A 15,744-nucleotide genomic window follows, 5' to 3' on the forward strand; every position below is an offset into this window, starting at 1 on the left:
CTGGTGTAACTAAAAGGTGTGATTTTTAAACAGCTTTAGTTAAATTGGTATAACTTTGTTAAACCTTCTGGATGTAAAATCTACTTATCTAACAAAAAGGGTAAAAGCAGTAAGTTTCTTCTTCGTTGTTGCCAGAGTCTTGTCTACACTAGTGCTCCCACCAGTTCTAACATTGATTTGGCTGAACTGGTATTTAGTGTAAATACTAGTAATCCAGTATGAGAGAGCAGGCCACTTTTGCCCAGCCAGTAATGAGCCTTTTACCTCTTAGCCATATGACGCTTGCATTTCATGTGCCTTGGACCTGTGGTTCCAAAATCCCTTTTTGTCCCACTGAGAATATTGGTCTTTGTCAAACTGGGAGGTAACTTTGCAGAAGTGAGGGCGGGAGAGGTAACTCAGTGGTTTGAGCATTGGTCTGCTAAACCCAGGATTGTGAGTTCAGTCCTTGAGGGGGCCACTTAGGGATGCAGGGCAAAATCAGTACTTAGTCCTGCTAGTGAAGGCAGGGGGCTGGACTCAATGACCCTTCAGGATCCGTTCCAGTTCTATGAGATAGATATATCTCCATATATTATTAGTATTAATTTTTATTATTACTTGCTTTATAATAATCCAGTCTGTTTCCTCTTGCTCCAAATAGCTTCAGAGAGTGACTCTACCATAACCAGGGTGGAAGTGGGAGGTTCCGTGGCATGCACCCCTGCTGGCACTCTGCACCTCCTGCATCTCTCTGGGCAGGGGTCCCTTGGCCAGGAGAGTCTTTCCACGTAAGTAAAAAAAAAAAAACAAAAAAAAAAAAACACAACCCCACAACACATAACCAATACCTCTAATATGCACTTGTCCTGCGTAGAACGAGTCACTTAGACAAACAGCCCAGCACAGCAGGTGCGGTTAAATCTTCCAACATGGATTAAATTGTAATTGTGGTTTTCTGCAAAACTGAAGTCTTTGAAGCAAAATAGTTAATAAGGTATAATTCTGGCTTTTCACACGGGTTTCTTTTGGGGGGAGGACACTGGGTTCATTAGTAACCTTTCAGCCTTCCTCGGGGAGAATAGGGGACTTCACATGGTTTTCTGTTAGATGAGTGGGGACTTCATGCTTCTTGAGAGAGAATTATACTCCTTTTGGTTCTATTCAGGTTATGCCAAGTTGCAGGCTGTAGAGGAGTTGTAAAATCTGTTCGATCTTAGCCTCCAAAGCAATAACTGAAAAATTAAGCTAATTTTTTTTTATCTTGTATCAGTTCTTCTGAACTCCCAATAGCTTTCTTGGGGAAGGTGTCCCCAGCTTGATGCACACTTCAGGATCTCCTTGCTAGCTGTCTCTGAAATAAACTTCAGTGCAAAGCTGACTGAACGGGGATACTTCAGAGTGTCCACCTATGGCTGAGAAGATGGTGATGTAAAGAAGAGGGTTTAAAACTTGTTAGGCAGTGAGGAACTATTCGGGGAAAAGAGAACCTACGCAAAAGGCAATGGCTCCATTTTATTCAGAGGAGCCATACTTCTGATGCAGAAACATCTTGTTTATTTTCTGTGGCTAGGGTGGAGGTGTATTGTTTAAATTAGAAAATGGGGTGAAGTTGACTGATACTAAAGATGACTGTGGTCAGACAAAGTTCTCTGTTGATGATACAAAGCTAACTCTTCTGGTAAAGGATAGAACAGATTGCTGCTTTTGACCTGTGAATCTGGATCAACTCTCCCATTCCCTAGGATAGCCATTCACATCTTCACCAAGCACTAATGTCTTCATCGCTGAGTCCCCCATTCTATCAATCACCTGGTCTCTCTGAAGATAGGGTATCTGTCTCTGGCCTGCCGCTCACCATCTTATGCTTCTGAGACGTCCAGACCATCAGTGTTAGTGGCTTCTCTTCCACTCTCAGCTTGTTCCTCCTTGTTGTCTCTTCCCATGACATGGTTGTCGATTCTGTGCATTCTTCTACACTCCCCTCCACTCTTGAATCCTTTGCCCCTCTCTCCCATCACAAGGCCCACCCTAGCTCATCTGCATCCTCCACTGCTACAGTCACACAGCGGAACATCTGGCAGTAATTCTGTGACCATGTTCACTTTCTCCACTATAGTTCTCTCCTTCAGTTCTGCTACCATCCTAGCCAAGCCCTCTGCTTCTCCACTCGCATTCCCCCATGTGCAATCCCATTCACCACCCTTGACTCCTTTCTCAAACCTCCCCCAGGTCCACTTCACTCTACACTGGAGCTTACTGATTCTCTCCCCCTCCTCCCCCCGACAAAACTGCCAGAATTAGATATGACTTCTCAGCCTTCCCTTCCTCTTCACTGCTTTCCCTGTTGGCCCTTGTCACTAATAGAAGAGCTTTTGATCCTCCGGTGTTTGTTCTCTAACCCTTCAACCTACCCTCATAACCCCACCCAGGTCCCAGTCTCCCTTTCACCCATTCTTCTCTGCACCCTTGGTCCTTATTAACGTGTCTCTCTTCTCCTTCTACTGTACAGGCATGCTTTAGTCTCTCCCAGCTTTAAAACAAACAAACAAAAAGCCTCTCCCCACCATTGACACTCCACCACTCCATGTAGTTCTGCAGCTACTGCCCCATCTCTTTTCTCCCCTTCATGTCTAAATTCATTGAACAGACTGCTTACAGCTACTGTCAGGAGTTCCTCTCTTCAAATTCCATTGCTAACTATCTCCAGTCTACAGTTCAGAACTGGTACTCCATCCTCGTGTTAGAAAGATACAAAACAATAAGTGGTATGAATGATTCCCATTTATCTTGTCTCATAATAGAAAAAAACACATGGATATAATTCAACTCAAAGACAGCAGTTAAAGCTGTTGAGAGAAATTTTTGTACTATGTATAACTAATCTGTGAAACTTTGACTTCTTCAGTGCTATTGTAAGGCAAGATCTTAGTAAAAATCAGACTGCGCAGTAACATGAGGAGTAATGTACAGCTTCATTAGGTAGAATAAAAACAAGATACAATGGACTTGAGCGGCTTGCGTTCAAGTACCTGTCCCACCACAGACTTCCTGTATGGCCTTGGGCAATTCACTTAGCCTGCCTGTCTGTTCCCCATCTGTACAATGGGGTAACAGCATTTCCTTACCACTGTGGGATACTGTGAGGGTAAATTCATTAAACATTGTGAGGCATTCAGGTACTTTTATAATGGGGAGCATATAAGTACCTGAGATAATAAATAAGGTAACATGCTACAGAGCACCACTAACTTCCTGCACTTAGGAAGAAACCTGCCCAGAGAGGAAGTTATTGCATAACTTTTATCATGGAGTCTCTGGGTGATGCTCTGGAACTGCTCCCCACAAAGCCAGTCAGGATTTTGGGGAGCCTCCTCTCTCTTGGAGCAGACTGTCTTCAGGGCAAGAAGCTCACGTCTTCACCTCCTGGGTCTGACCTTGGAGCATTCAGCATATGCCCTTCCATGTGCTTCCCACAGCGAGTCCGCCCAGGCTGGGTCCTGGAGAAGCCAGAGGATCCTGCACCCACCCCCACTTTGCTTCGCAGTCAGACGTGACTCTTAGTCAGCCAGTGAAACAGAGGTTTATTAGATGACAGGAACACAGTCTAAAACAGAGCTTTTAGGTACAGAGAATGGCATCCCTCAGCTGAGTCCATTCTGGGGCCCAGCGAGCCAGACACCCACGTCTGCACTCACTCCTTGTCCCCAGCCAGCTCCAAACTGAAACCCTCTTTTTCCCAGGCCAAGAGATCAGCTGATGTCTTTGTTCTCCCACACCTTTAGTACCCCCTTCAAGGGGGGGAAGGGCCCGGGCCATTAGTTGCCACGGAGACAAAGTGTCAGCCAGAAACTAAGACACCCACACAGTATTTAAAGGAAACATTAAGAACAGCCCCACTTCGTCACGGCTTTCTACCCTAGAGTTCCTTGCACTTTCCTCAGAAGTATCCAATATTGGCAGTTATCTGAGACAAGGTACTGAATTAGATGTCTCCTCCATTCTGGACAGTTTGTTTTTGTTTCTGTATGTCAGTACAATGCTTGTTTCCATATCTATCATCAAGTTATTTTAACTGCAGTCTGAATAAGTAGGATTTTCTTTGCTTTTATGCTTCATGTTGTGACCTGTAGACTTGCTACATGGAAACTGAGCTGCAGGTCCCCTGCCCGTTCTCCTTTACGGTCATTTGAGGGATTTAGGCTCATTGGCTTGGTTGTCTTAACTGGTGAACCAGGCTCCTGTTGTTAAAAGCTGGAGCTACTTTTGTGGAGTAAGAGAAATAACTAAAGCATTAAGTGACCTGTGATTTGACTTATTTTTTTCTCTTTGCAGTTATTCTTCAGGCCTAATTACTCCTTCTCCTGGTGCCTTTGGATCCCATCCTCTTATCATCACCAGCAGTCCCACAGAACAGGAAGAGGCAAAAGGTAAAACTTCTGTGAATATTGATCTGTGTTTGACTTTTCCCGATACATACTCCTCCAGCCTGTGTGTGTAGCTTCCTCTAAACACTGCTTAGAATCATTTCCATATTGCAGTCTGAGTAACAAGCACCTCTCCTCCTGCACAGCCCTTCCCCCAGTGTCTTTAAACTTCATTGATTTTTTAAGTGCACATGCAATGGACCATTCCCGCAGTGGCTCTCCCTGTACCTTTGGGAGAAGGTAGATAGCACACGAAGAGTATGGCATCATCAGCTAGTTTCCCCCTTCTCTTGGTGAGGTGGGGATGCACTGAACATTGGATGCTGAGGGCCAGTTGCTGTTGTGCTCCCTTGGAGGCAAGGCATTCATGTTACAGGATAGGTACTGCAGGACAGCAGGAATAGCTCTTCTATTATGTATAAATATATTGCATTGGAGGGGTGGGGAGCCAGCACCTACATTAAAGAATCACTATACCTTAATTCAGACTCCTTGTGCATTATAATACCGCCTTTAGTTTTATAATCACATACTACTGGTTTCTACAGGACCCCTTCCTCACTGAGTGCACGGAAAGGACAGTGCTCAATGAATGAGTAGCGGTTTGATATTTTTTCTTATCTATCTTGTTCAAAATGTGACTCCAGGCCTTATTAACACATACAGTATCCAAACCCCGCACTGAATAGAAAATTAATAATTTCCTCATGGGTGTTGCTATGGTGTATTTATTGTAGCATCTGAGGGCTTCAGAGATTATTTTCAGATTATTCTGTTACCTATACCCATGCTAGGTCAGGTGGTATTATTCCTATTTTACAGACGAAGAATCGGGAAAGTGACGTTAAAGCCAAAGTTATCAAGTGTTCACTAATTCTGAGGGCCCAACTTGAAACGCCTAAAGCTTGATTTTATTTTATTTTTTTTTAAATAGTACTTAACATTTTTTAGCAACTTTCATGTTCAAAGCACAGAACCCCTTGGACTTCACTTACAGTTGAAAAGCTTAGCACGTCCTTAAACATGGCCTTAGGTGTCTCAACCTAGGCTCCCAGGAAATTAGAAACACGCTATTAGTGACCACTGGTGAAAGGAGTGATTTAAGTGATTTGTTCAGCATCTCGTAGGTGTTTTGTGGAAAAAGCAGAGGTAGAATCCAGTTCTCTAAGATGACGTTCAAATACCTTAACCATTTGTGGTAGTCTTCACACATGGGGAGCATTGCCTGGTAGGTAGTCAGAGGCTTAAGCCCTTTGACCTGCAGAGGGGTTTTTGGTAGGCGAGCTGGGCCTTCCCACTGTAAGGGCAATAGAAGGGTCTGATGCCCAGGAGTGCCTTAAGGCTGCCTTCCCTGGGCCACTTCCTATCATCCTTCTGTTGTCCACAGTTCACAGTCTGTACAGGAAAGCGTGAAGGGGGTCAGCTCACTGCATGGCACCTCCTCATGTCCGGGCATGGCAGCTTTCTCCCTTTCGGGGCATCAGCTGCTTCCTCTCATGCCTTGGTCCTCTGGCCAGTTCGTTCTAAGTCACTCCCCTTCAGGGACAGTCTATAAACAAAACAGAATCAATACACACAAGCTGGGTTAGTATGTGAGAGGGGGAAATGCCTCCCTCTCAAAGTTTATGAAAAGTAGGTCCTCCTTTCCCTTAGGGAGGAACCTTCAAGCAGCTGTGCATGGGAGATATCCTGCCTTTCCTCAGGAGCTGCAAGGTGTAGGTCCTCTCTCTTCCCTGGCCTGCTCACAGATGAGCTGTTCTGCTCCTTTTAACGTCTTCTCCAGTCTGTGCTGAGCTCAGAGCAGCGTCTGAACCCCTTGTTGCCCAGTGTATGGTTTGTATATGCCATCATACCATGAGACAGTCTTTGTTTTTCCTGCAGTACCCTTTGTTCACCACACACCTTCCAAAGAAGCAGAGATCCTATAGAAAATATCCTCATTTGTTACACAACCCTGTTTCATTCCCTAAGCACCATCTTGCCTGTGCACTGAAGGAGATGGCTCTTATGGAAAAATAGTATGTGATTAAAGTCTGTATTATCATCACGGATCCACAGAAGGGGGCTGAATTAAGATTTCAAAGGCAACCTTAAACTTACACTTCCTAACTTCTGAGTAGATGACTTTGCTACCTTAGTGTTCTTTTAACACTTTTTTTAGGGCCCTACCAAATCCACAGTCCATTTTGGTCAATTTCACGGTCATAGGATTTTAAAAATCATAAATTTTATGAGTTCAGCTATTTAAAGATGAAATTTCACGGTGTTGTAATTGAAGGGGTTCTGACCCAAAAAGGAGTTTTGGGGTAGGGGGTGTGTCACAAGGTTATTGTAGGGGAGGTTATGGTATTGCTACCTGTACTTCTGCACTGCTGCTGCTGGCAGCGCTGCTTTCAGAGCTGAGCAGCTGGAGAGCAGCAGCTGCTGGTCAGTAGCCTAGCTCTGAAGGCAGAGCTGCCTTTAGCAGCAGCGCAGAAGTAAGGGTGGCATGGTATGGTATTGCCACCCTTATTTCTGTGCTGCTGCTGGTAGGGCACTGCCTTCAGAGCTGGGTGCCGGGCCAACAGCCGCTGCTCTCTGGCCACCCAGCTCTGAAGTCAGCGCAGAAGTAAGGGTGGGAATACCCCCCCCCAATAATCTTGTGACCCTCCTCCTGCAACTCCCTTTTGGGTCTGGACCCCCAATTTGATAAACACTGGTCTCCCCTGTGGGAAATCTGTGTAGTATAGGGTAAAAGACCAGATTTCACGGGGGGAGACTAGATTTCATGGTCCGTGATGTGTTTTTCATGGCCGTGAATTTGGTAGGGCCCTAGACATTTTTAATGCAATTTCCCAAGGGGTGGGTGTGTGTGTGTGTGGCTTTTTTTTAAGACAACTGAAAAATGCACAAATTCAATCATATAGATCAATATTGATCCCTATATAGGTTATTAGCAGGGTTGGGACTTTTAGCTCTCCAACACAGACCTCTACAACTTGAGCTAACTGAATAGCTAACTGGTAGCAGCAGTAGGCTGTTATCCTCCATGTAGACAATCCACTGGAAGGGGGAAAAGACGTGTTTTGCCGGTGAGTTCATGGCTGTTTGCTTGACAGCAGAAGAATGTTCTGAATCTGGAGTCCTGGGTTCATTTCCAGGCCCTGGAAGGAAATGTTCTCTAACGGTTGGATCCATCTATCCCTGTTTCTTTGCCCCCTCTCCCTACTCCTTCAAATTTTTTCATTGCTTCCTGCTTTCTCCTCAGTGCTGCCTAGACGCTAATAGAAGACACTGAAAAGGATGATCTAATGGTCATGGTGCTAGCCTAGGACTCGGGGTATCTGGGTTTATTCTCTGCTCTGAGCAAGTCATCTTGGGTAAAATTTAAAAATAAATAAAATAATAAATAATGGAGACATTCTATCTCCTAGAGCTGGAAGGGACCTTGAAAGGTCATTGAGTCCAGCCCCCTGCCTTCACTAACAGGACCAAGTACTGATTTTGCCCCAGATCCCTAAGTGGCCTTCTGGAGGATTGAACTCACAACCCTGGGTTTAGCAGGCCAATGCTCAAACCACTGAGCTATCCCCCCTCCTTTGGGAGGGATAGCTGTCACGTTCAAATGCCTGTCATTTTTGAAAATGGCATAGGCATGCAGGAGCCTAAAGCCAGTTGACTCAGTAAGATTTAAACTTCTAAGTCTTTTTGAAAATGGCACTTAGAGATCTTTGAAAATTTTACCCTTAATCTCTCTATCTCAGTTCTCCATATGTAACATGGGGATAACACTTCCTTACTGCACAACACTGTGTGGGAGAATAATGACATTAAAACTTTTAGGTGCTTGGATGTTATGATGATGGGGACCATAAAAGACCTACAGTAGATCTTAAAATCCTGTGGCTGGAAACTGAAGCTAGATAAATTCAGAATTTTCTTTTTAAATTTGTACTGTAACTAACCCTTGGAACAATTTCCCCAGGGCTGTGGTGAGTTCTCCTGCACTTGGAGTCTTTAGATCAAGATTGGATGTCTCTCTATTCTAAAAGATCTGCTGCAGCCCAACCAGAAGTTATGGGCTGGATGCAAGAATCACTGGGTGCAATTATCTGGCCTGTGTTATGCCAGAGGTCAGAGTAGATGGTCATAACAGTGCCTTTTGTCTTGAAATCTGAGAGAACCCTGCCCTGTTTTGGTGCCCAATGCCACAGCAGACCCCAGTCACTGGGAGGAGCAATTGTAGGAATACCCTGCACAGCCCTGAAATGGAGTGTGCTCAGTTGCTCTGTGGTATGGTGCATGCATGGTTCAATTGACATTTAGGAGCAGGGTGGGGATGGAGCATGCTCAGTGTAGGAGAATAATGCTGCCAGACTCTACAAACCTTTACTGAGCATGTGCAAACAGATTTCCCCCCACCCCCCCAGGGTCATAACATGGATACATTTAGGTTTATTTTCACAGGGATGAAAAAAGGCACATCCCTGAAACCAGAGCAAACCTGGCAAATTTCAAGTCCCTTATTCAAAACATAGATGGGCTAGAATTTCTCTAACAAAATGTATCAGAGGGGTAGCCGTGTTAGTCTGGATCTGTAAAAGCAATGAAGAGTCCTGTGGCACCTTATAGACTAACAGACGTATTGGAGCATGAGCTTTCGTGGGTGAATACCCACTTGGTCGGATGCATGTAGTGGAAATTTCCAGAGGTAGGTAGGGGGGTGTGTGTGTGGTGTGTGTGTGTGTGTATATATATATATATACACAAGCAGGAATCAGGCTGGTGATAACTATTATGGCTAGCCAACTACAAAAGCAGTTTCTCCTCCCTTGGTGTTCACACCTCAACTGCTAGAACAGGGCCTCATCCTCCCTGACTGAACTAATCTCATTATTGCCAGCTTGATTCTTGCTTGCATATATATACCTGCCCCTGGAAATTTCCACTACATGCATCCGACGAAGTGGGTATTCACCCACGAAAGCTCACGGTCCAATACGTCTGTTAGTCTATAAGGTGCCACAGGACTCTTTGCTGCTCTAACAAAATGGTTGCATAAACTTTTTTAACATGGGCAAAACATATTGTTTCCTAGCCTGGTCCTAGGAAATGGCTGAACCATTTTTGTTGATTCTTCCCAAAATAATTCAGCTTGAGGCAGATGCCTCATATGAAAAATGTCAACCCAAACTGTTAGTTTGGCAAAGCTAAACTAAAAACAGGATCTTTTAATGGGATATGTTAGGCAATCTTAATTTTAAGGTGTTGCTTGCAGCTATAATTAACGTTTTAATTTCCTTCTTTCAAATCAGATGAGCAGATGAATATATCTGCTCCAGGAGAAGGAGGAGACCTTCTACAGGAGAAGCAGACAGGAGATGAGCCAGTAGAGGTTGGCAATCCACCTGTCCCACCAGGACCTCATGTGCTACCACAGGTTTCAACTCCTGTATCTCAGAATGCCCCAGCCTTTGTTCCTGGATCCTTCCCTATACCATCACAACCAGAGTTTTCCCATGTGGGTATTGAAGTGGAATTTCCTCCCTCAGTTTCTTCCTGTACCATGTTCCCTTAAGTTTTGGTACATGGTTGATTGTAGGGGATTGGTTTCTGGCTCATTCTCTGTACCCTGATGTGTGGGGTTTTCCTGCTTAATTGGCTGTAGAGATCTTCCTCATCCCCACTAGTCATTCTGTGGTATTCTGTTACACCCACCATGTACCACTGTATTCTTAGAAGAAAACTGCCATGTGATTTGAGACTCTTATCTGTGTTATTCTTGGTGCCCACCTTTTAGTCTGTCCTAGGAAACACATGACATTCTCTTTACAGTGTCTTTGGAAGTCTCTTTCTGATTCTGATTTGCATATCCTATGTCTCAAACTACATCCTCAGGCTAGTCTTCTGCTGGGATATGTCGGTAAAATGGGGACTGTGAGAGACCACAGCACCTCTCTCTTTATTATGGAGAGAGTGAAGCACTGATATTTTGTAGTACTGCATTTAAAACGTAGTCTTTTAAGGGCTATAACTAATCATTGCAGTTTTCCTTTAAGAATTTCCTGTCTAATGTCATTTTGGTCTTTCTCTTGCACCTTTTGCTACAGGAAGTGAGCTACCCTTTTTGAATTGTGGACTCATCTGGGGCTTTTTTATGACTTAAGACTTATTTTCATCCACCTAAGAGCAAGTGATGGTGAGGGGTGGGGGTGGGGAGAGGTTACGGTTCTATTGGGAGAATTTAACCGGGACACACCAGTTAATAACTTCTCTTCCTGAGGAAAAGGTGACTTTGGTGCTCTGATATTGTGGCTGGTTGATGCGGTAGAAAAACCTAATAGAGCATGTTGCATAGCTTCCTAGCGCCCAGCTGGCAACATAGCACCTTCTTTCCTTCCCTGTGTTTATGCTGGGTGGGGATGTCATGTGAGATCAAAGAGGTATCAATGATCGCACCTCTGACTACACACTCATCTCTTTTGAGATGATAATGATGAATGATGGTCACTTCCCTTCACAGCAGGAGGGCAGTTATTGCTCAGATAAGTGGAAAATAGTCCCCTTAAAACTTGAGTTTCTGGATGAATTTTCTGTGTCCCTGAACCCACGTCCCTTACTAGGAGATAGGGCTGCTTGTGTGCTGTCTGGGTGCCTGATGAATGGATCAAATGCCAAGCCTGTAGGCTAGCTAGAAGAATGTGAACTATAGAGTTCTTAATTTTTCTTCTTTTTATCCTTTTTAGGATATTTTTATTTCAACTCAAAGTCTGGAGGAGAAGCCTAGTGGAGAAGAGAAGGGTGGAGTTTTATTGGGTTCATGTTTGCCAGCAGATGTCTCTGAAACCACAGACGTTCTGCCAAAGATCCCCACAGGAGATCCTCAATTATCCTGTAAGCTAGTACTCTCTGCAAGTGAATGCAGTCAGCCCACAAGGACAGAAGGCAACACAAGCTCTCTGAAAACCAACCAAGGTAGTGAAAACATACAGGTTGAGATGGATTCTACACTGCAAGCTTCGGAGTTGAAACCCTGTTCCACAGAAAGTTACAGCATGCAACTGAGGCTGAGTGAGGACAGCCAAGCCCTGCTCAGTGAGAACTGTGAAAAGCCAAAAAGGGAGGCTGTGTGTGCTACAGGAGAACCTACCATTTGTCCTGTTGCTGAAGGTGTAGCAACAGAAGGGTCTGTAGCACAGATGGCTTGCATTGATCTCTCATGTGATTCTGGAAGCCAGACAGCTGCAACTCTGTCTGTTCAGTCTGAGACTTCATCACACACTCTGGGTCAAGAGGCATTGACTGAGATCAAGGAAAAGTTATCAGGAGAGGCATCTGAGTTTGAAGCAGTCCCTGAGACTCTATGTGAGGAACAGGGAGGAGAAAGGCAGGCAGAAGAGAAGCAGCTAAATGAAGAGGGATGCTCTGACCCTCTAACTCTGTCCGAGGGGCTGATTCTTCTAAGGGAAACACAGGAACATAAAGGCCAGGAAGTGATGGCAGTGGAATCCAGTGAGGCTTTTTGCAAAAACTCAGAAAAACTATGTGACCTGAGACACGGGTTGGTACAGATGGATCTAGAGACCAGGCAAAAAGAAACTTCTAAAGATTCTAATGTGGTCGCTGAAGTTAAAAGCATGAAGGATCTGTCCCTGAAAGCTGCTCCTGAGGATGTGCCAAAGCTCAGTGAAGTTCCCCCTCAGCCTTCTATGGGAGAGTCGTTGCAACAGCAGGATGACTCATGGCCCCAGGTAAAGATGGATGTTGCCCCAGGATTAGCATCATGTGCCAAAATGTGTCCAGGCAGTCAAGGGAACAGGAGTCAAGCTGAAGGTGACCTGAAATTGAAGCAAGTTCAGAAGGATCAGCAGCCACCTCCAGCTTCTTTAGAGAGAGGGGATGAAGTGCCAGCAACACCACAGGAGAGCCAGCAGCCACATCTGATGACCTTGGAGAAGGAAGCGGATATGCCTGAAAAACCATTTAAGACAAGTAATCTGGAGCAGGAAGAGGAGAGGGCAGCTGAGCAATCCCCCTGTCCATCCACTGGTAAGTGTATTTAATGAAGTAGTTCTGCTGTTTCTCCCAAATATGTGTGTGTGTGTGTGTGTAATGCAGAAGAACATGTTTGTGTAATTCTCAAAGCTTCCTCAAGGGCTGATCCTATGCTATCTAAGGGGCATATTGTGTTGCAGTGGTATCTAAGTGTAGAGCTGCTCCAGAACTTGATACTATTTGCATAACATGCATTTTTTTCTCTTTTCCTCTTCTTGGTTCTGCTGATACCATCCTCAACACTAAGGTAACTTCTGCGGGTTCCTATTTCCTTTTTTCCTAACCACTCCATTATTCTGGGATTCTGCTGCCACAGAACAGTAACACTGGCAAATGCTGAAGGATTTTTAAGACTTAGTGCTTTAGTTCCTAGTGAAAAAATTAAGCACGGAAGGGAGGGGACTCCTAGGGGGGTCTCATAGAATTTAAGGTCAAAAGGCACCATCGCGATCACCTAGTCTGACCTTTGACCTGCCGTGTGCAAGAGAACCTCACCCACACCTGAAATAAACCCCTAACCTCTGGCTGAGTTACTGAAGTCCTCAAATGATGATTTAAAGACTTCAAGTTACAAAGATGTCACCATTTACACTAGTTTAAACCTGCAAGTGACCCATGCTGCAGAGAAGGCGAAAAACTCCAGGGTCTCAGCCAATCTGACTGGGAAAATTCCTTACCGACCCCAAATATGGCGATCAGTTAGACCTTGAGCTTGTGGGCAAGACCCACCCAGCAGATACCTGGGAAAGAATTCTCTGTAATAACTGAGCCCTCCCCATCCAGTGTCCCATCTCCAGCCTTTGGGGATTTTTGCTTCTGGCAGTCGCTGATGGGCCACATGTCAAGTTAAGTCTTGAAGCCAGTTAGCCTTTCAAGGGTAGCAGTTGGGGTCAAAACCCTGTTTCAGAATTTCAGAAACCTTCATCTGATTTTGAGCTTAAACTTGTTGATGGTCAATTTATAGCCATTTGTTCTTGTGCCCACCTTGGTGCCTAACTTAAATAACTCTTTCCTCCTCCCTGGTATTTATCCTTCTGATGTATTTATAGAAAGCAATCATATCTCCAGGCCTCTTTTCATTGCTTTCATAATTGTCTCGTTGCATTTTCATGTTCCGTTTCTTTTCTTGTTGGGAAGGAAGGAGTAACTTTGAAGTGGATGAGGCTCCCACCAAGACTAGGCACTGAAGGAGCTTGTAGGCGAGAGAGAATAGAATCACTATGGTTTGGAAAGGCTGTATCGCCAATACCAACACTGCTCCTGGATCCTCCATCTGCAACTGTGTTCAGACAGAGAACCTGACCATGGTTGCTTCTACCCAAATCTTGGTGTGGATTTGCAGAGGCTGTGGCCTTTATTTCTCCATCATAGAAAGCCAGGCTGGCCAGAGCATGCAGTGTGGCAGGTGCCTAGTGGTAGAAATAACAAATGCACAAATACAGAATGGGGGACAACTGGTTTGGCAGCAGCACTGCTAAGAGGGATCTGGGAGTTTATGGTGGATCACAACCTTGACATGAGTCAACAATACAATGCTGTTGCGCAAAAAAAAAGCAAATGCAATTTTGGGTTGCATTAACATAGACCTAGCTTGCAAGTCACAGGAAATTATACTGCTCTGCTTGATGCTGGTTAGGCCTCAGCTGGAGTACTGTGTCCAGTTATGGTCACCGATATATAGAAAGGATGTAGAGAAACTGGAAAAGATCCAGAGACGATAGAGAGAGATGGCCAAAGGGATGGAATGCAGGCCATATGAGCAAAGGCTGAAGGACTTGGATATGTTTAATTTGGAGAAGAGGAGATTAAGGGCAGGACATGATAGCAGTCTTCAAATACTTGAAAGGCTGCCATAAACACAGCGGAGAAACTGTTCTTTCTCTTCCCACAGGGAGAACAAAAGGCAATGGGTTCAAACTGTTGATAGTTTTAGATTAAATCTCAAGAAAAACTTCCTAACTGTAAGGCCAATAGGAGAACAGAACAAACTACCTCAAGAGGTTGTGGAAGCTCCTTTGTTGGAGGTTTTCAAAAAGAGGCTGAATAGCCACCTGGCTTGGGTGATTTAGGCACAACAAATCCTGTATCTTGGCTGGGGATTAGACTAGATGATTCTTGTGGTCCCTTCTAGCCCTGTGGTTCTAAGATTCATCCATGTGGGCACTAATGATACTGCGAAGTATGACCCTGAACAGATCAGAAGTGACTACAGGATGCTGGGAGTGAGGGAGAAGGATTAGGGGTTCAGGTGAAGATCTCATCAATTCTTCTGATCAAGGGTAGGGGTCTGGGCAGGGACAGACATGTCCTGCAGGTGAATATGTGGATGGTGTTACCAGAAGAGCTGCAGTTTCCTCAGCCACAGGATTCTGTTCTGAGAAGGACTGCTGAGCAGAAACAGGGTCTACCTATCAAGGAAGTGCAAGAGTATCTTTGGATACCGACTGGCTAACCAAGTGAGGCAGGCTTTAAAATAGGTTTGATGGAGGCAGGTCACAAAAGCCCACAAGTAAGTCTAGAACACGGATACCTGGGAGAAGAGTCACAATCCCAGGAGAATGTAGGCAATCATAGCAGGAACAAAGGCGAGACGAGGGAATATGGAAGGGAAATCTGATGAACGTCTTAGATGTCTATGGATTGAATAAACCAGGGGACGGCAACCTTTCAGAAGTGGTGTGCCGAGTCTTCATTTATTCACTTTAATTTAAGGTTTCACGTGCTGGTAATACATTGTAATGTTTTTTAGAAGGTCTCTTTATATATTACATAACTAAACTATTGTTGTATTGTAAAATAAGGTTTTCAAAATGTTTAGGAAGCTTAATTTAAAATTTAATTAAAATGTTGATCTTATGCCAACGGCCCGCTCAGCCTGCTGCTGGTCTTGGGTTCCATTCACCTAGGCTGGCAGCAGGCTGAGGGCGGCCTGTGACCGGGACCCCAGCTGGCAAGGGGCCAGCAGCCGGAACACCAGACCGGCAGCAGGCTGTGTGGGGCCGGTGACCGGACCCCAGATCAGCAGTGAGCTGGTCTGGCCAGGAGCTAGATTGAGGAAGCGGGCTCAGGGTTGGGGCAGGAGGTTTGGGTGTGGAGTGCTTACCAGGGCAGCTCCCATTTGGTGTGAGGGGTGCAGGTGGGAGTGTGCGGGGGAGGGGTGCAGGAGCTCCTGTTTGATGCACAGGGTGGGGTGGGGATGTGGGGGGGTGAAACAGTCAAGATGTGGGAGGTGTATGGGGTGTGGAGGGGGCTGGGGATGTGTGGGGGCGTGCAAGAGTCAGGGCAGAGGGCTGGGGTCATGTGA

The 15,744-nt window shown here is 45.2% G+C and overlaps 1 protein-coding gene across 7 annotated transcripts in view; it reads left to right on the forward strand.

Moving 5' to 3' along the window:
- The window catches only part of TP53BP1 (tumor protein p53 binding protein 1), a 71,085-nt gene that overhangs the window by 8,658 nt on the left and 46,683 nt on the right, over positions 1-15,744 (forward strand). For 6 of the 7 annotated variants that reach the window (XR_012656588.1, XM_075069779.1, XM_032768650.2 and 3 more), the window contains 4 exons: positions 644-770; positions 4,315-4,409; positions 9,701-9,906; positions 11,132-12,434. Coding sequence is in view for 6 of the 7 variants with exons in the window: in XM_075069779.1 (XP_074925880.1) it covers positions 644-770; positions 4,315-4,409; positions 9,701-9,906; positions 11,132-12,434 (1,731 nt within the window). In the remaining variant the exon portion in view is untranslated. The remainder of the gene's footprint in view (positions 1-643; positions 771-4,314; positions 4,410-9,700; positions 9,907-11,131; positions 12,435-15,744) is intronic. The other variant, XM_032768655.2, reaches the window with a different exon arrangement.

Source organism: Chelonoidis abingdonii, chromosome 9, assembly GCF_003597395.2.
Source record: "Chelonoidis abingdonii isolate Lonesome George chromosome 9, CheloAbing_2.0, whole genome shotgun sequence".
In the NCBI taxonomy this organism is placed as follows: Eukaryota; Metazoa; Chordata; order Testudines; family Testudinidae; genus Chelonoidis; species Chelonoidis abingdonii.